Source organism: Macaca thibetana, chromosome 18 (assembly GCF_024542745.1).
Source record: "Macaca thibetana thibetana isolate TM-01 chromosome 18, ASM2454274v1, whole genome shotgun sequence".
NCBI lineage: Eukaryota > Metazoa > Chordata > Mammalia > Primates > Cercopithecidae > Macaca > Macaca thibetana.
The window spans coordinates 54,473,775-54,494,728 of record NC_065595.1 but is presented as its reverse complement, the minus strand read 5'-3'; the positions used below and the strand labels follow the sequence as shown (position 1 = coordinate 54,494,728).

Here is a 20,954-nt window from a genome sequence, read left to right as displayed (position 1 = left end):
AATGCCGTCAACTCATAGGCACTGCTGGGGTAACACAGGCTGGCAAGCGCGAGGACATCCGGAGGCCGCCAAAGGCTCAAGGACTTCCCGGAAGCAGCCGAAGCGCGGGGGCAGGGACTTCCGGGAGGCAGCTAGTGGCGCATGTGCTAGCGCTTCCGGGCGGTAGCGCGCTGTGTCGTTGGCGGCTCCCAGCCTGCCTCAGCTGCAGCAGCGGGAAGCTCAGCGTCAAGCCCTTGTAGTCCTGTGCGATGGCATCGCGATACGACAGGGCGATCACTGTCTTCTCCCCAGACGGACACCTTTTTCAAGTTGAATATGCCCAGGAAGCGGTGAAGAAAGGATCCACCGCGGTGAGGAAGCGACTCCCGGACTATTCCTCCCTCTGACCAGTCAGGCCATGGTTACTCCACCCCTCCATCCTAGGAGCTCGAGAGAGGAGATTCCCACACTTGTGAAAATTACTTTGTTCTTTTTATTTAGGGAGACAGACTTTTGAGAATTGGGCCAGAAGTGGCAGAGTAAAAGTTGGTAGATTTCCCCGATCTCTGCTGTTCAACTCCTCCTCTTTAATGGTAGCTACAGATGCAAAACTAGGGGGGTGTGTGTGTGTGTGTATGTTATGTGTTAATGCTGTGACTGACAATAGGGAAATAAAAAGCTTCTAATGTGTAACAGCTATCTGAATGCTCGTGGTCCAGTTCCTCGGTAGTTCAGAGACCCCTGAACTGTTAAAAGTTAACAGTTGCTTCATGTTAGGAACTATTTTTTAATAACAATTAAGATAAAAATAAAAATTGGCCACACCTGCCCCCAAATATGGACTAAATCAATATAAAATTAAAACTCTTGTTGACGAAGAAATGATTAAAAACACAGTTCAAATACACGCGTTAAAAATATCCCAAAATTGCCAGGCGCGGTGGCTCACGCCTGTAATCCCAGCACTTTGGGAGGCCGAGGAGGGCGGATGACCTGAGGTCGGGAGTTTGAGACCAGCCTGACCTACATGGAGAAACCCCGTCTTCACAAACTTGTCCTAATATTTCGCAGCCTTTTAGAGGCTCAAAAGCCCAAAAACTTCCACTTTTTTGTCCACTTAAAAAAAATGTTGAAGTTCCTTGAGAGATTATACCCTACCTTAGGCTTAGATTTATGTATCCACATTACTGAAAAACTTAACAAATACTCAGGGTAGGAGTAATACTGCTGCCAAGTTTTAACTACATTCAATAATTTTAGTGATTTGTAAAAATTAAAGAGGACAAAAGTGCCCTAGTGACACAAGATCTATTATCCCAAATCTTCTAAGTCCTCGCCTATGAATTAAAAGGATCGGATATTTTTATTCTCTCGATTTCATGAGCATGTTTGTTGTGTACTTTGGAAATTGAGCCAGTAGCTATGAGAATACACAGTATGTTTCTAAGTCTAGCAGTGTCTGTATTTTCTGACTTTCTTTGTTAAAGAAGGAAATAATTCACTTTCATTATAAATCTAACAGATGTAAGTGGTAAAAAAAAAAAAAAACAACACTAGAAGAAGAATCGTTTTAAAAGTATTTTTCTATTTAATTGGGCCCACCAGTTTTGCTTCTGTTTTACAAGTAATTTTTTTAGAATTATAAATTTAAGGAAAGCCTGATGTAGCTTAAACCAAAAGGGTACCATTTTGATAAAAACAAAAAGTTATATAATCCCCAGCATAGCATGTAGCATATGGTTAGAAAATAATGCCCAAGTTTTAGAACCTAAAATAAAGGGAGTAATAGGAGAAGACTGGGGTGTAATAAGAAACCACATTGGCTCATTTAACATGTTTTAAGAGTGCTGTAGAACTGATTGATGGTTCCTTTGTAATGAGCGGTAAAAGGGTAAGGATATAAAAATACCTATAGTGGGCATTTTTAAAGATACATTGGAAGAATGAGACACTTTTGTCTTAGAATTCTGAAATTATAATTTGCATGTTTGCATGGAGTTATTCATTGTGTTTCCTTGAGAGTGCTATGACCTTTTACATAGGGTAAAGTTTTTTAATGGCACTTGATTATTAAAACATGTCACAAAATATTCTATCTAGAAGTGCAGATTGATGTTATGAGTTATAAATAAGCCGAGGTTGACTAGCTTTGACCAGTATGTAGATGTGATATTATTTAGTAATGTAAGAGTTATATGGGCCACAATAAAGGCTTTGTGTTCTACTTCCTTGTTGATGATTATCTGATAGCAAGAAAGGAGACAAGAGACTTGTTTTCTTTTTGCTTTAGTTCCCTTTTCTGTAAATGCAAATTTGTTTGAATAACATTTTGGAGAAGTAATACCTTTCTTCTTAGGGAAAAGAAATGAATCCTTCACAATATTCCCATGAAAACGGTAAGATTTATTATCATTCCTCGTTTTGTCCTTTCTGTGACCCCAAACTGTTATTAGCTCTGTATTTCCTACTTTATCTAATCTCAGCTCCACAATCTAGCCATCAAAGTCTTCCATAATCCTATCCACCCTCTTAATTTCGGAGGCAGCTTCTTGGCTTCACTAATATGTGTTGCTGCCTACAGAAAGGGGAGAGAGGAAAGGGGAAACACCTTTCTTTCTGCTGCTCTGCATCTTATTTATCCTTTAATAATCTCTGCGCATTTGTGCTCTATAATGAAGCCTTCTCTGGTCCACTCCAGTCATCTTGGATCTTTGTCTTTTCTGAATTTATAATCTGTACCACAGAATATTGTACAGTATTTACTATTTGACCTGATATTTTCTTTAATTTCAGGTATATTTAATAGTCTCACACCAACTGGATAGTAAGATCTCTGAAGATCTAGACAGTATAATTCCTTTTTCTATTTCTACTACACAATATACAGTAGAGGGGCTAAGAAGGCAGCAACTAACATTTAAGAAATACTTTCACCAGGCATTTTGTATATATTATCTAACATTAGGTACAGTGTTTAACCCCCTTTTATTATATGTGAAACTATGATTCAGAAGCATATATAGCTTGCTGAAAGTACCCAGCTGGAGAGCGATGGAACTCATATTTATAATTATTTTGTTCTAGTTCCAAAGCCCCTGCTCCTTGCATTGTAGCATGAAATTTGTTCAATAAATGTTTATATATTAATTAGCTTCCATTATCATGAATGTAGAAATCAGATATGTATCATCTAAGGCAATTAACTTCGTGAAGCTTCAGTTTCTGTAATAGTAAAATAGGTATCAAAATAGCACTTGCGGCTGGGCATGGTGGCTGATGCCTGTAATCCTAGCACTTTGGGAGGCTGAGGCAAGTGAATCACTGGAGATCAGGAGTTCGAGACCAGCCTGGCCAACATGGTGAAACCCCATCTCTGCTAAAAATACAAAAAATTAGCTGTGCATGGAGGCACGTGCCTGTATTCCCAGCTACTTAGGAGACTGAGGTGGGACAATTGCTTGAACCCAGGAAGCGGAGGTTGCATGAGCCGAGATTGTGCCAGTGTACTCCAGCCTGAGTGACAGAGTGAGAATCTGTCTCAAAAACAAACCAAAAAAAAAAAAAATTGCACTTGCTTCATAGAGTTGATGTGAGAGTTGAATGAGGTAATAATGCATGTGAAGCATCTTAAACAGAATCTGGTTCAAAGAAAGTACTTAATAAATTGTAGCTATTATTATTTACTATTATTTGTTTTCTCTTTTTTTTCCATTTTGTCTGCAGTGCTTCTCACACATTCATTTATTATTTCAAGACATTTTGTGTTGAATACTTACATATGCTAAATGTGATGCTAGGTCACGTACAAGATAGATAGCATCACATACAAGATAGATTTGATCCCTGTCCTCAGAGAGCCTACTATCTATCGGGAAAGTTAGATAATTACATAAATAGTCCTAACAAAACCTGAATGAGTATTAGGGTATGAGGCATTATGGGAACCCCAGGTGGTGGAGAGGCCCCTCTGAAGAAATAATACTTAAGTGGACGTCTGAAAGATGAGAGGTTGTCAAGTGAAGAAGTGGAAGGAGAAAGAGTGAAGAGTATTTTTGACAAAGGAAATAGCTTGTGGGAAGGCAAGTAGAAAAAGACAGCTACTATGAACTGAAAGGCATTCAGAATTGTTGAAGCAATGGAAAAATAGAAATAGATGAAGCTAGAACCTGGTGCCAGATCATGGAATGCCTTTAAACCATGTAAGTGAGGATACACTGAATGAGAGACCTTGAAATGTTTTGATGTGGCTATTGTCAGTCTCCAGATTATTGCTTTTCTGTTATTCTATTAACAGACTACATTTGTCCAACAACAGAGATACTCACATGACCTAGGTAGAATCATTCGTAATTTCTATCTTCCTGGCCACAATGATGAGCATGTCACTCAAATCTAGCCAATGATAAGTTCACCCTTAACAACTCTTCTGACTAGAGACAGTGGTAGCTTTTATTCTCTGGGAGAATTGATGGGATGTGAGTCCAAGGTTCCTGGTGGCCATGTTTTTACTATACAGAGAAACGCTTTCCACATTAGGAAAGCAAAAAGCCAATATGCAAAGAGTACATATTAAAGTCCCTAGATCCTTTTGTCTCATGTCTAGCTCTGTGCTATGTTGATTTGCTTAGTGACAAATGGTCCCTATATAAGCTTTAAGTAAAGGAATGCCACATTCAGACTTTTTCTTCTCTTCCTCCTCTTCTTCTTCTTCCTCTTCTTCCTCTTCCTCTTCCTCATTTTATTTTCCAAATATTTCTCAGGCTACCTATTACCTGTGGTCAGTGAGTTGGATGAAATCAAGACTAGAGACAGGGAGACCACTTAGGATTCTATGGAAATAGTCTAGATGAAAGATAATAACTAGCTTTTACTAGACTTGGGGAGAAAGTGAAAATAAGGCAGCTTCCAGAAAAACATTAAGCAGTATACTTATTACAATTTGATGGTTATATGGATGGTGTTGACAGAGGTATAGGAGAAGGAGGAATAAAAGTTGGTGTCCCTGTTTCTGGAGTTATAAATTGTTGTCTTGTGACCAATAAATTTAATTTGATTTATTTCAGTTGTGAGAATATTTTGAGATTTTTGTTTTAGTCCTAATATATATTAAATTGTTACAATATCCCATGGCTTGTTAAGAAGGCATATTCCCTATAAAGTTTAACATTTGTTCATTTGATGAGGATAGGATATGGAAGGAGGATGGCTGATTTGAAATATAATGGTTAAGATAATATAATGATATTATATTATACATTATATTTATTATACATTGTATTTATTATGATATAATAAATATATCATTTTATTATATCTTATCAATTTATTATTTATTATATCATTTATTATATCTAATTTCTTATCAATTTATATTATTTGATACTATATTTATTATGATATAATAAATATAATGGATAAATTGATAAGAAATTAGAGAACAGTAAAAATGGTACTGCCATTTACTTAGCGAATGTAAAGCACTAAGTTTTGGGGGAAGATAACTGTTTTGGACTTGCTGAGGTTGAGGTGCTTATGGAAACTGTAGCAGACAGACTTTAAAATGGCCTCCAGTGATCCCCACCTTCTGGTGCTCATGCCCGTGTATCCTTGTATAACCTTCCTCCCTTAGATGTGGGCTGAACTTAGTGACTTGCTTTTAAGAATGGAATAGGTGAAAGTGACGAATGTCACATCAGGGATTAGGTTGCAAAGAAACGGCGACTTCATTTTGTTCACCCTTACTTGCTGTTTTCCTCGCTTACTCTGGTGAAACCCAGCGCCATGTTGAGTTGCCCTCTGCAGGGCCCAATGAGGCAAGGAACTGAAGGAAACGTTTGTTCAAAATCTGGTACAGAACTGAGGTCCTTAGTCCAACAGCCCAGGGGAACTGAATCACATGGCCAACAACCATGTGAGTGAGCTTGGAAATGGGTCCTTCCCCAGTCAAGCCCAGAGGTGTGTGCAGCACTGGTAGACAACTTGATTGCAGCCTTATGAGAGATCCTGAGCCAGAGGCCTTTGCTAAACTGTGTCCTGATTCCTGAACAGAGACTGTGAGGCAGCTGAAAAATACATGTTTGACGTTTAAGAGGTTGATCTTAGCTGGAAATAATAATTTTGAAGTTCATTTTTTTTCTCCCCTATTAAAAACCTATATTGAAGGTCAAGTAAATGCATACTCTTGAGTACCCTTCTGTGTTCAATAAGACTATAGACTGTGCAGAGGATAGTCTGCAACTGAACCTTGAGGGAACTTAATGTCCTGTGTAATTAACTTGACTAAACTCTGAGAGAAGAGGGATAGAAACCAGGCTGTTATGGGCTGAGGGATGATGACAATATTTGGCTTAAAGGGCTTGAAAGAAAAAAGGTGAGATTAAAGAGGAATGGTCTTAAAATTTTAAGATAAAAGAGATTAACATAGGTTTCTGTTTGTTGAACTTCTCACTTTGTTCGCATGGTGTTTTCCTGATCTCGCTTGTTTATCTCTGTACTGTTGTAGCTTACTGAGCTTTTAAAAGATTGTTACTTTTTAATTCTTTGTCAAGAAATTCATAGATCTCCAAACTTTATTTTGTTCCTTTGGTAGTATCATGTTTCTCTGATTGTTTATGATTCTTGTGGCCTGGCATGGATGTCTGCACATTTGAAAAAGTAAGTTCCTCTTCAGATTAGCTTCAGCAGGAAAAGTTCTTCACCATTTGGTCCATCCAGAGATTTGGGGTGGGCCTGCCACTAGAGTCCTTTGGCAGGCTGGCCTGATGCCTAGGTCAGCAGGCAGGCTGACTTGGCACCAGAGGTGCGAGCCTTGCACCAGGGCTCACTGGGGTGGGCCTGGAACCTGAGTCCACAGTAGCAGACCTAGAGCTTGGATCCATGGGGTCCATGGTAAAGTCAGATACTCACGTTACTCTCCTTACCACACATGGATGGTGTCTCTCTCTGCACTGTGTTGCTGGGCCTTGAAGGACAGGTGATGTGGATAATGTGAATTGTCTTTCCCACTCTCTTCAAAGTGTCTTTTTATATTTCTGTACTTTGGTCACTCACCTGGATTCTTTTGTTCTTAGGAAGTATTTTCACACATAGTAGTACAAACTGGTATTTCTGCTGGGAGATGGGCATGGGACACTCCTATTCTGTCATCTTGCTGATGTCACTCCCCTAATTTTTGTGATGAATATATTGTTTTGAGACTTTGGCATCAGCCTTCATAAATGAGGAATTATTGGTTCTTTTATTTATTTAGAAAATGTTGTATTTGCCAGATTTTAACATTGTTAAATAGTTTTACTAAAGGGTTAGGAACATCCCCACTTTCATCTGCATCATAGAAAAATTTAAATAGCACAGGAATTCCTCGTAACAAAATTAGCAATAATTCATCCATGAACTCTCTAGGTCTGACACTTGATTTGAAGATTAGTTCTTTTCTGAAATTATCACGTTTGTTAGTGAAACAGAGTTTTCTGTCTTTTCTTGAATCAATATGGTCAGTTTAAAATTTTTCTACTCTGTAATTTCTTTTAATCAGATTTTCAAATTTATTAACTTAAGGTTATAATTTTTAAATTGTTACTTTTCCACACTTGTATGTGTTTCTTTCACTCTATTCCCTTCCTGATGAGATTAACTGAGAGATATATTTTAATTATTTGCTTAAAATAACCAACTCTTGGTATTATTTATCAGTTTTATTGTTTTCTCCGTAACCATTAATTTTTGCTTTTTTCTTATCTTTCCCCTTAAGCTTAGCTGCAGTATTTTTATCCCTTTTTGTACTTATTGATTTAATTCATTTTTAATATTTTTTCTTACTTGATTAAAAAAGTAAAATTATAAATTCTCTCCTGAACATAATTTTGACCGCACTCACAATACTTTGATATTAACATATTCATTATCAACATTTTCTAGTCTGTATTGGTACTTTTAATTTCTTTACTAAGTCAAAAATTATTTATGAGAGTTAGAAATTGTTGTCATGTGACCAATAAATTTAATTTTATTTATTTCAATTGTAAGAATATTTTGAGATTTTTATTTTAGTCCTAATATATATTAAATTGTTACAATATCCCGTGACTTGTTAAGAAGGCATATTCCCTATAAAGTTTAGCACTTGTTCATTTGATGAGGATAGGATACGGAGGGAGGATAGCTGATTTGAAATATGATGGTTAAGAAAGCATTCTTGGATAAATTGGTAAGAAATAAGAGAACAATAAGAACAAAAGCCTAGTTCTTTTTTTTTTCTTTTTTCTGTTTCTTTTTTTTTTTTTTTGAGAAAGAGGCAGTGGCGTGATCACGGTTCACTGCCTTGAACTCCCAGGCTCAAGCGATTCTCCCATCCCACCTCAGCCTGCTGAGTAGCTGGAACTACAGGTGCGCATCACCATGCTCAGCTAATTTTTTTATATTTTGTAGAGATGGAATCCCACTATGTTGCCCAGACTGGTCTGAAACTCCTAGGCTCAAGCAATCCTCCCACCTCAGCCTTCCAAAATGCTGGGATTATAGGCATGAGCCACCACACTCGGCCAGGCCTAGTGCTATATTTAATCTATTCTGTATTTTCATTTCAATAATGCTAATTTATAACACATTTTATATAGTGATATTGTACAAAGCAATTATAAACACCAATACCTATGCCAAAATTTTTAGATTACCCCTATAATACAGGACAAAAATTCTAAACTTTCCTCTAAAAAATAGGAGAGAAAAAGGAGCAATAGTCTTCCTACTTGTTTTCTTCTTGTTTGAATAGAGGCTTTCTAGGCCGGGCGTGGTGGCTCACACCTGTAATCCCAGCACTTTGGAAGGCCGAGGCGGGTGGATCACGAGGTCAGGAGATGGAGACCATCCTGGCTAACACAGTGAAACCCCATCTCTACTAAAAATACAAAAAATTAGCCGGATGTGGTGGTGGGTGCCTGTAGTCCCAGCTACTTGCGAGGCTGGGGCAGGAGAGTGGCGTGAACCCAGGAGGCGGAGCTTGCAGTGAGCCGAGATCGTGCCACTGCACTCCAGCCTGGGCGACAGAGAGAGACTCCGTCTCAAAAAAAAAAAAAAAAAAAGAATAGAGGCTTTCTTTATCAGTAATGAGTAATGTTGGGTAAGGACATTTGGTCTTTCTCTTGGCTGCTTGTGGCCCCTGTCTTAACTTAGATTATTTGGGCAGCTAAAACAAAAGACAATAGGCAGCATACTTTATAAACAACAGACATTTATTTCTCACAGTTCTAAAGACTGGGAAATCCAAGATCAAGGCTGATTCAGTGTCTGGAGAGTACCCATTTCCTAGTTCATAGTTAGAACTTTCTTGCTGTGTCCTCACATGGTGGAAAGGGCAAACAAGCTCTCTTGGGCCTCTTTAATAAGGGCACGAATCCCAGTCCACTGTCGTGATCTAATCACCTCCCAAAAGCCCTACCTCCTGATAGTATCACCTTAGGGGTTAGGATTTCAACATATGAATTTGGGGGGGATATAAACATTCAGACTACAGCAACTCAATCCCTATCCCTCCAAATTGTGAAAACTTTTACAGAATTTTATCTATTTAACTTTCTTTACTACTATTAATACTACCAGCACTGGTACTGCCGCCTTTATAAAGAATCCACATGGATTCCTGGCATCTTCTTTCATTTTGCTTAATTTTGCACTATATAGCGGATTCTCAAATGACATTGTTTTGTTCAACATTCTTTTGTTATAACATTGATGAGAAAAAAAAAATGGATTCCCACCGAAGGCCACTCTATATGGAGTTTGTTAGTTTTCCCCATGTCTGCATGGGTTTTCTCCAAGTACTCCAATTTCCTCCAACATCCCAAAGATGTGTGTGTTAGGTTAACTGATGTGTCTAAATTGTCCCGGTCTGAGTGAGTGTGTGTATGAGCACAGCCTATGATGGAATGGTATCCTGTCTGTGGTTGGTTCCTGCCCTGTACCCTGAACTGCTGCGATAGGCTGCAGCCACCTGTGATCCTGAACTTGGATAAGCAGATTGGTCTTATTCATTTTGGTCTTCTGTGTTCCCTTTTCCCATAAAATGAATGAATGAATACAAATTATTATAAAATAAAAATTTATAAAGTATATAATAATCATACAGATGCACAACAGTAAACAGGTATGAAAGCACTTAGTGAGCTTGTCATAGACCTTATTGTTTGTTTTTAAACTGAATGGTGGTAGGAGATGCTCCTTAAAATTTTTGCTTTGCAAACGTTTATTCTTTGATTTAACCCACCACCACCGTGACTGCTGTCACTCATGGATTCATCAAAAATTGGATAAATTATTATCATACTTTTTTTTTTTTGAGCTTGAGTCTCACTCTGTTGCCCAGGCTGGAGTGCAGTGGTGCAATCTCTGCTCACTGCAAGCTCCGCTTCCTGGGTTCAAGCGATTGTTCTGCCTCAGCTTCCCGAGTTGCTGGGACTACAGGCACCTGCCGCCATGCCCGGCTAATTTTTGTATTTTTAATAGAGACAGGGCTTCACCATGTTGGCCAGGCTGGTCTCAAATTCCAGACCTCAAGTCGTCCCTCTGCCTCAGCCTCCCAAAGTGCTAGGATTATAGGTGTGAGCCACCGCACCCAGCCTTGTCATATTTGTTTTTATTAGTGTTTCTTAAATGTATATACAGCTCACAGTTATTTCAGTGTTTAATATTAGAGGTGTTTTAGGTCTTTGTTTAGAAGTTTGGTGATGTTTTTGTGACCAGAAATATTTCATATGAATCTAACTCCTGTTTATATTAATTAGGAGTGATAAAATTGGTTTCATTATACATCATTTCCTTATAGTTGCAATTTTCAAGAACCTGTCAATGACATTAAGTGAGGACTTACTGTATTTAGATAGCGCTTTTTCAGGTATATTGTATGAGATTAGGACACTCATAATTTCAGCACTGGTGGTATTTCCTTTGCAATTTCTACCTATTTGTCTTCTTTGCTTTAAGTCTGGGGAATGTATCTCCAATAAACCTATACATATGCAGCTGTTTTCTAGAAGGTTACTTTTCTTGTTTTTATTGAATACTTAAGGAGAAGTCATTTCCCCTAAGTCATATGTTAGAATAACTTGGTTTTATATTTAAAACTGACATCTGAATATATATATGTATTTTCATGACTTGACAGGTCGGAATTCGAGGTACCAACATAGTTGTTCTTGGAGTAGAAAAAAAATCTGTTGCCAAGCTTCAAGATGAAAGAACTGTGAGGAAAATTTGTGCCCTTGATGACCATGTCTGCATGGCTTTTGCAGGTACTTATGGACCTACAATATGATGCATAGTGTCTTACTGTAGTAGGGCAATACAGTTACCTCAGTGCTGCAGTTGTGCTATATTTATAAAACATGTGGAGCTGTTCTACAAACAATATATCCTATGTTTTAAAGCAAATACTAACTTTGTAAACCAGGATTTTTGATAAAGTACAAATGTTAAAAGATATATATGACTTTACTTCAAAATTTAGGTAGCTATTTTCTTTTCAAAACTTTTTATTTTGAAATAATTACAGATTTAGAAGAAGCTACCCAAAACATAGAAAGTCACCTTTACACAGTTTCCCTAAATGGTAACATCTTTAAAAACAGTAAATTGAAATTTGGTGAGAGCGTATTCAGATTTTGCCAGTTTTACATGCATTCACTTCCATGTTCATGTACATGTGTACAGTTTTTTTGTATTTGTTTTTGTTTTTGAGGCAGAGTTTCACTCTAATTGCCCAGGCTGGAGTGCAATGGCACAATCTCGGCTTACTGCAACCTCCGCCTCCCTTGTTCAAGCGATTCTCCTGCCTCAGCCTCCCGAGTAGCTGGGATTACAGGCATGCATCACCACACCCGGCTAATTTTGTATTTTTAGTGGAGATGGGATTTCTCCAAATTGGTCAGGCAGGTCTCGAACTCCCAACCTCAGGTGATCCACCTGCCACAGTCTCCCAAATTGCTGAGATTACAGGCATGAGCCACCACACCTGGCCTGTGTGTGCAGTTTTATTACAGTAACCGCATATGTAGATTCATGTAGTCATCACTACAGTCAAGATACATAACTCTTCCATCACCACAAGGCTACCTCATGCTATTTCTTCTCACCATCTCTACTTTCTGGAAACTACTCTCTATTCTGTATCTCTATAATTTTGTCATTTTGAGAATGTTATATGGATAAAGTCATATAATATATAACCCTTTCAGATTAATCTTTTTTATTCAGCATAATTCCCTTGCAGTTCATGCAAGTTGTTGCATATATCCATTCCTTTTTATTACTGAGTAGTATTCCATGGAATAAAGGCACCAGTGGGTTTGTTAACTCTTCTACTGAGGGAATTTGAGTTACTTCCAATTTTTGACTGTTATAAATAAAGCCTCTATGAATATTTTTGTACAGATTTTTGAGTGAGAGTAGGATTTCATTTCTCTGGGACAAATTCCTAAGAGTATAGTTGCTGGATTATATGATAATCCATGCTTAGTTTTATGAAACACTGTCCGTCCAGAGTGGTTATACTATTTTAAATTCCAACTAGCAATATATGAGTGATTCATTTGCTCTGTGTTATTGGCATTTTATATTGTTGCTTTTCTTCATTTTTTTATATTCTTATACATGTGTAGTGATATCTAATTGTAAGTTTAATTTTTATTTCCCTCATGGCTAATAATTTTGAACTTATTTTTTATGTGCTTATTTGCCTCTATACAGCAAATAAGACATGCCTCTTGTCTTTTTTTTTTTTTTTTTTCTTTTTTGCTCATTTTCTAATTGGGTTTTTTTTAACTGTAATTTTATATTGAAGTTTAACAACCTCATTCAAGCCATGCATGATGGTGCACATCTGTAATTGCACCTACTCAGGAGGTCAAGGCAGAAGAATTACTTGAGCTTAGAAATTTGAGTTCAGCCTGGGCAACAGAGCAAGATAATCTCTCTTAAAAAATAAAAAAATAAAATAAAAACTTCATTCAGAAAAACAAAAATGGCTTTATTATACTGTCTTTAAAAAGGAGTTATCTTTTCACAAAACAAGTCTTAATAAATATAACAACACTGAAGCATCCAGGCATGGTGACTCACGCCTATAATCCCAAGATTTTGGAAGGCTGAGGGAGGCAGATCATTTGAGCCCAAAAGTTTGAGCCAATCTGAGCAACGTGGTGAAACCTCATCTCTAAAAAAATACAAAAATTAGCTGGGCATGGTGGCGTGTGCCTGTAGTCCCAGCTATTTTGGAGACTGAGCTGGGAAGATCCATTGAACCCAGCAGATTGAGGCTGCAGTGAGCTATGATCACACCACTGTATTCCAGTCCAGGCAACAGAGTGAGACCCTGTGTATTAGTCCCTTCTTGCATTGCTATAAAGAAACACCTGAAAAACAACAACAACAAAAAAGAAATACCTGAGACTGGGTAACTTACAAAGAAAAGATATTTAATTGACTCACAGTTCCACGGGCTGTACAGGAAGCATAGCAGCTTCTGCTTCTGGGGAGGCCTCAGAAAGCTTTCAATCATGGTAGAAGGCAAAGGGGGAGTGAGACATCTCACATGGCCAGAGCAGGAAGGAGAGAGAGAGAAGGGAGAGGTGCCAAATACTTGTAAATGATCAGATCTCGTTAGAACTCTATCACAAGAACATCTTTGGGGGATAGTGCTAAGCTAGTCATGAGAAACCACCCCCATGAGCCAATCACCTTACACCAGGCCCCATCTCCAACATTGGGGATTACAGTTGAACATGAGATTTGGGTGGGTACAGAGATCTAAACCATATCACCCTGTCTCAAAAAAAAAGAAAAAAAAAAAGATTGAAACCATACAGAGTATTTTTTCTGATCAAAATGGAATGGAACTAGAAATTAATAGCAGAAGGAAGACTTGAAAATCCACAAACAAGTGGAAGTTAAGCAATATATTCCTAAATCACCCATGGGGCAGTGAAAAAAAAAATCACAAGGGAAATTAACAGATATCTTGAGAGAAAGGCAAATAAAAGCACAACCTATCAAAACTTGGGGAACGTATTGAATGTAGTGCTAACAGAAAAATTTATAACCATAAACACTTACATTAAAAAAGAAAGATCTCAATTCAACAACCTGCCTTTATACTTTAAAACTAGGAAAATAAGAATAAACTAAGTTTAAAGCTAGTAGAAAGAAGTAATAAATCCCTGATGACTCCTTCCCATAGATTGTATATCATATTGTCTGTTAGCATGTAGTGTTTTCAGTTACTTTCTACTGTTATAAAATACTGTGGTACTAAATTTGAGAAAAAGAAGCATAAAGACCAGGACATAGATAAATAACAGAATAGAAAAACAAAAGAGAAAAATAACAAAACCAAGAGTTTGTTCTTTGAAAAGATAAACAAAACTGACAACTCTTTAGCTAGACTGTCTAAGAAAAAAAGAGAGAAGACACAAGTAAAATGAGAAATGAAGAAGGGGACATTAGTGCCAGTTTTACAGTTTTAATTCTTAAAAACAATTTTAAGAGAGTACTGTGAACAACTGTACATGGACAGAATTCCTTACAAATTACCTTGCTCAATAAGATATATTAATAGAATCTGAGCAGACACAATAAGACATTGAATCAGTTATCAAAAACCCCCCAACAAAGAAAAGTCTGGGATCTAACGACTTCACCAGTGAATTCTACCAAACGTTTTAATGAAGAATTAATAGCAGTCCTTCTCAAACTCTTCCAAAAAATTAAGAAGTAAACACTTCCAAGTTTATTCTATGAAGTCAATATTAACATGATGCCAAAGCCAAAGACATTACAAGAAAAGAAAACTGTAGACAAATATCCCTTATGAGCAGTGAGCAAAAATCCTCAACGAACTACTAGCAAACCAAATTCAGAACAATAAAATAATAATACATCATGACCAATTTGGATCTATTCCTGGAGTGTAAGGATGGTTCAACATATGAAGATCAATCAATGTAATGTACCACATTAGCAGAAGGAAAGAAAAAAACTATATAATTATATCAATAACATAGAAAATGCATTTGACAAAATTTAACATTCTTTCTTGGTAATGGTGCCCAACAAACTAGAAATAAAAGGAAGTCACCACAACATAATTCAGGCTATCTATGTAAAAAATTCACAGCTGACATCATACTCAGTTGTGAAAGATTGAAAACTTTCCTTCTAGAAACAGAAAGAAGATAAGGATGCCCACTTTTACCACTGCTATTCAACATAGTAATGAAAGTCTTAGCCAGAGCACTTAGGAAAGAAAAATAAATAAAGGTATCCAAATTGGGAAGGAAGAAAAATCATCTCTATTCACAGAAGACATGATCTTATATAGAAAACTAAAGATTCCACCAAAAATGTTGCAAATAATAAAGAAATAGAGCAAATTTGTAGGACACAAAATCAACACCCCAGAGTAATTTCTTTCTTTTTCTTTTTAATTTGAGATAGGGTATCACTCTGTCACCCAGCCTGAAGCACAGTGGCATCATCATAGCTCACTGCAGCCTTGAACACCTGGACTCAAGCAACCCTCCCACCTCAGCTTCCTGAATAGTTGGGACTGCAGGTGTGTGCCATTGCACCTGGCAATTTTTTAATTTTTATTTTTGTAGAGGCAGGATCTCACTATGTTGCCCAGGCTGGTCTCAAACTCTTGGCTTCAAGTGATCCTCCCAGCTCAGCCTCCCAAAGTGTTACAATAAAGGTGGGAGTCACCACACCAAGCCCCAAATCATTTCTATGTACTGACAATGAACTGTCAGGAAAGGAAATTAAAAAAAACAATTCTGTTTACAATAGTATCAAAAAGAATAAAATACTTATTGGGAATGAATTTAAGGAGGTAAAAGATTTGTACTCTGAAAAATGCAAAACATTGCTGAAAGAAATTGAAAAAGACACAAATGGAAAGATATCCCCCATTAATGGATTGGAAGACTCAGAATTATTAACATGTCAATACTATCCAAAGCAGTTTAGATTCAGTGTCATCCCTAACAAAATTCCAATAATTTTTTAAATAAAAAAGAATTATAACATTCATATGGAATGACAAAACAATTTTGAAAGAGAAGAGCAATCTTGGAGGTCTCACATGTCTTGTTTTTGAAATCTACTACAAAGATACAGTAGGCAAAACAGTTTCATGACTGGCTTAATGAAAGACATGTAACTAATGGAATTGAATAAGAGAGCGTAGTAATAAATCCTTGCATATATGATACGGTCAAATGACTTTTATCAAGGATGCCAAGACTGCTCAGTGGGGGAAAAGACAATCTTTCAAACAAATGGTGCAGGGGAAACTGAGTATTCGCATAAAAAGAATGAAGTAGGACCCTGCCTAACATCACATACAAAAATTAACTCAAAATGAATGGAAGACCCAAACATAAGAGCTAAAACTATAAAGCATAGTGGGAAAGCTTCATGAGATTAGATTTGGAAATGATTTCTTGAATATGACACTAAAAGTACAGGTGAAAAAACAAGTCGGACTACAAAAAAATTATTTCCTGTACCATGTGGAACTCCACTTAGTAGCAGAAATTTTACATTATGATTGTATCCTCCATATAAAATTGTGGCACGGGTTGAACATACCCAATTGGAAAATCCAAAATGTTCCAAAATCTGAAAATTTTTGAGCACCAACATGATGCTCAAAGGAAATGCTCATTGGAGCCTTTTGGATTTTTGACTTTCAGATTAGGGATGCCCAACCAGTAAGTATAACGAAATATTCCAAAACTTGGAAAAACATCTGAAGCACTTCTGATCCCAAGCATTTTCAGATGAGGGATGAGGGATATTCAACCTGTACATATTTAAGAGCACTAGAGTGAATACTCATTTTTTTCTGTAGATTGTTCATTTTTAAGCAAAGTGAAATTGTAATTCTAAATGTAAATTTTAATTTGATTCTTTTTTTTTTTTTTCCCCAGAGACAGGGTTTCACTTTGTCACCCCCAGTAGGAGTACAGTGGCATGATCGTAGCTCACTGCAGCTTTAAACTCCTGGGCTCAAGCAATCCCCCTGCCTCAGCCTCCCAAGTAGCTAGGACTACAGGCATGTGCCAGCATGCCCTGCTAGCTTTTTGATTTTTTTTGTAGAAACAGGGTCTCTCTGCATTGCCCAGGCTAGTCTCAAACACCTGGCCTCAAGCAAGTCTCCTGACTCATTAAATGTAAATTTTAATTGTAATTTGTTAAGATAGAATTTGTTCTCTGCTAGCCAATTAATAATAATCTTGCTACTTATTAAAAACAGATATACACATAACTATGTTGCTCATATACTTTGACAAATTTATCACTATTTTTTCCTTGAATCAGTTATATTACTACTTTCCTAAGTATGTTACTTTTGTTTCCTCAGGCTTGGATGATTTACATTGTAAAGGGGAAATACATATTCTGTTTGATCATATTTCAAATTGAGTGACGTTTTCATCCATAGGAAAACCTATAAATACATATTCTGTTTGATCGTATTTCAAATTGAGTGACGTTTTCATCCATAGGAAAGACTAAATCAGTGTCTTGCCATTTCTTTCTCATCGATAACATTTGCAAAGGGAAAAAGAGAATCAGTTTCTCTTCATTTAACTGAGTATCTGATTACAATTTCTACCCAACCTACGAGTGATGATTAAGAGTAGCATATTCATATTAACTATCTTCAGGGACTGAAGATTCTTCCAGGTTTGTAGAAACAGGATTAGAAATGGTGTGGAAGGGAAACAAGAATTTGTGACAGCAAAAGACCGGTAATTTTGTTAGAAATGACTACGCTTCCAAGATTTTGTGAATGCACTTTCTCGGCAGTTTAGTTAGTATTAAGAGAGTAGGGAAAGAAACAAAATGGACGTGGAAAAGTCAGATGCTGAAGTTTAATACAAATGTTTGCAACCTTGCATCAGTTAAAGTTCATGGTCAGTTTGTTACTCTTTTGATAAAAACTCTTTGTCTGCTTACAGAAGTGTTGAGAATTAATCACATGATAGTTTGGTATTGCAAGAGCAAGGTCAAGTGTTTTCTATTTTAACATTCTTCATTTTCAAACTCTTGGTTTTAGACAAAACACTGAGAAGTGACATGTCACAGTTGTGTTAATGGAGTTTGAATTCAGGGAATATATATTTGATAATTAAGTAATATTCTTGTTTTCATAAAAGAAATCAAGTTTACCATTAGTGTGTAAACTAGTATTCTTTAAAACATCTTATATAAAAAACAAATAAGAATGGATCAACTTAAATCTTGAAATAAATCAGAATGTAGTACACATGACACTTTATCTTACAAATATTTTTAAATGAGCATGTATTGAGAAAAGGATAAGAAAGATTTCATTGTGGCTAAAATCCATTTGACAAGGAAAAATGTATTGTAAAAAATATGTTTTTGTAGTTTTTGTGAAGTTTTGACAATTTTTATAGGACTTACTGCTGATGCTAGAGTAGTAATAAACAGAGCCCGTGTGGAGTGCCAGAGCCATAAGCTTACAGTTGAGGACCCAGTCACTGTAGAATATATAACTCGCTTCATAGCAACTTTAAAGCAGGTAAGCTAATATTCTAACATACTTTGTCAAGCTTTCTCCTTTTTCATCATTTTAAGTCCTATCATAGAAGTACTACAGTTATTCCAACCACGTGGTCTATTAATCTATTAAATTTCTTATTCCTCACAATTACTTTATATTCATATTTTTATTCCAGTAAAATGGATTGATTTAATCACTAGAAATCTTGATCAGTATTAATTCTGGGAATTATATTCAAATTAAAAAAAAAACAGTAAGTCTGATCTTTTAAGGAGATTTCTATGCTTCTGGAGATTAATACAAAGTGTTCTTTAAAGTTTTCCAGAGAAGTACCCTTTTTCTTTCTTTTCTTTTCTTTTCTTTTCTTTTTTTTTTTTTTTTTTTTTTTTTTTTTTGAGACAGGGTCTTACTTTGTTGCCCAGGCTGGAGTGCAGTGGTGTGATCTTGGCCCACTGCAGCCTCGACCTTCTGGGCTTAAGCAATCCTCCCACCTAAGCCTCCTGAGTAGCTGGGACCATAGGCATATGACACCATGCCCAGCTATTTTTTGTAGTTTTTGTACAGATGGGGTTTTGCTATATTGCCTGGATTGGTCTTGAATTCCTGAGCTCAAGCAGTCCACCTGCCTTGACCTCCCAAAGTGCTGGGATTATAAGTACAAGCCACGGTGTCTGGCTTCACCTACAACTTTACTGTGGTTTGAATGTGTCCCCAAAAAAGTTTGGGTTAGAAACTTAATCCCTGATGTTACAATGTTGAGAGGTGGGGACTAATGAGAGGAGTTTAGGGTTTCACCATCATAAATGGATTAATACCAATTATAAAAGAGCTTAAGGCTGCAAGTTCAATCTCTCGCTCTCTCTCTCATCTCTCTTGCCCTTTCACCTTCTGTGATGGGATGACATGGCATGGCATGAAAGCCCTGGCTAGATGTAGCCTTGTCAGTCTTGGACTACTCAACTTCCAGAACTGTAAGAAGCAAATGTCTATTCTTTATGAATTACCTAGTCTCAGGTGTTCTGGAATGCAGCACAAAATGGACTAAAGCAAAACCTAAGCATAACTGATCAGATATGATTTCTCCTCAATCCATGCATAAATACATAGCTTAACAGTAAGTATAATCATGATGTCTAAACTGTTTTTTTACTAATTTTAAATATATTTTATATATGAAACATTGTCTTTTTAGTTATTATTCTAACTATGTAATACTGTTTCTAGTTGCTATGTCATAATTTAGTTACATTGTTTCTGGTTTCTTTCATTTTTCTTCTCTCTCTTATTCTCTCTCTGCTACTGTAATGATAATACTCTTTCCCACAGCTTTTGTTTTTATTTTTGGAATTATGTTGTTAAATTTTTTTAGTATAGGATTACTAGATTAAAAATTGTAATTGGTTTTAAGATTCGTTTTTTATGTGGCTAAATTGCTTCTTATAAAGATTGAGACTATTTTTATTGTGCAGCTAGCAATGCATAAATGTACCCTTGAAGAATCATGAACATTAGATTTTCATTGTTCTTTTATTTTGCAAATAAGTATCACGTAGTACTCTAACAGTTGTTTTAATTTGTGTCTTATAATTAGTGATGAGGTTGAACTATTTTTCCACCTGTTGGTTTGCTGATTTCATTTCTCCTTTTGTAAGCTATCTTTTCATATGTACTCAAGTGGTTAAGAGTATGCCTTCAGGAGCCAGAATTTTGGAGTTTACATCCTGGATTTGCTACTTTTTAGTTAATGCCTTGGGCAAACTATTTTCCTACTTTACCTTTAATTTTTTTTTATTGGTAAAATGAGCATTACAATAATATGAACTTTGTTAACTTGCATTATGGAGTAAATGATTTAAGACATTTTAGGTATTTAGAACACTTCTTGGCATGAGTTTTACCATTTTTATTTTATTTTATTTTATTTTTATTTTTTGAGACAAATGCCTGCTCTGTCGCCCAGGCTGGACTGCAGTGGCCTGATTTCGGCTCCCTGCAACCTCTGCCTCCCAGGTTCAAGCAATGCTCATACCTCAGCCTCCTGCGTAGCTGGGATTACTGACACATGCTACCACAACTGTCTAACTTTTGTTTTTTTTGTAGAGACAGGGTTTCACATGTTGGCCAGGCTGGTCTCGAACTCCTGAGCTCAAGTGATCTGCCCGCCTCAGCCTCCCAAAGTCCTGGGATTATATGTGTGAGCTACAGCACCTGGCCAAATTTTACCGTTTGTTTTCATAGAGATTTTTAATAAACTCATTATGTATCCTTTATATGTAAGTTTTAACTTATTAGCTTATTAAAAAATTGCCCTATTTTGGTTTCTTGAAATTTGTTAATGCAGGTTGCAAGGAAGTCCAACATTACGTTATTCTACTTATTTTATTTGCTTTGA

At 36.6% G+C, this 20,954-nt stretch overlaps 1 protein-coding gene across 2 annotated transcripts in view; it reads left to right on the top strand.

The window, feature by feature from the left end:
• Positions 1–116: 116 nt before the first annotated feature.
• PSMA8 (proteasome 20S subunit alpha 8) overlaps positions 117–20,954 on the top strand; it is a 56,611-nt gene continuing 35,773 nt past the window's right edge. Inside the window, exons 1-3 of one of the 2 annotated variants that reach the window (XM_050767152.1) lie at positions 117–350; positions 11,138–11,264; positions 18,456–18,580. In XM_050767152.1, the coding sequence (XP_050623109.1) occupies positions 249–350; positions 11,138–11,264; positions 18,456–18,580 (354 nt within the window). In that variant the 5' untranslated portion in view covers positions 117–248. Of the gene's footprint in view, positions 351–11,137; positions 11,265–18,437; positions 18,581–20,954 lie in introns of both variants that reach the window. The other variant, XM_050767151.1, reaches the window with a different exon arrangement.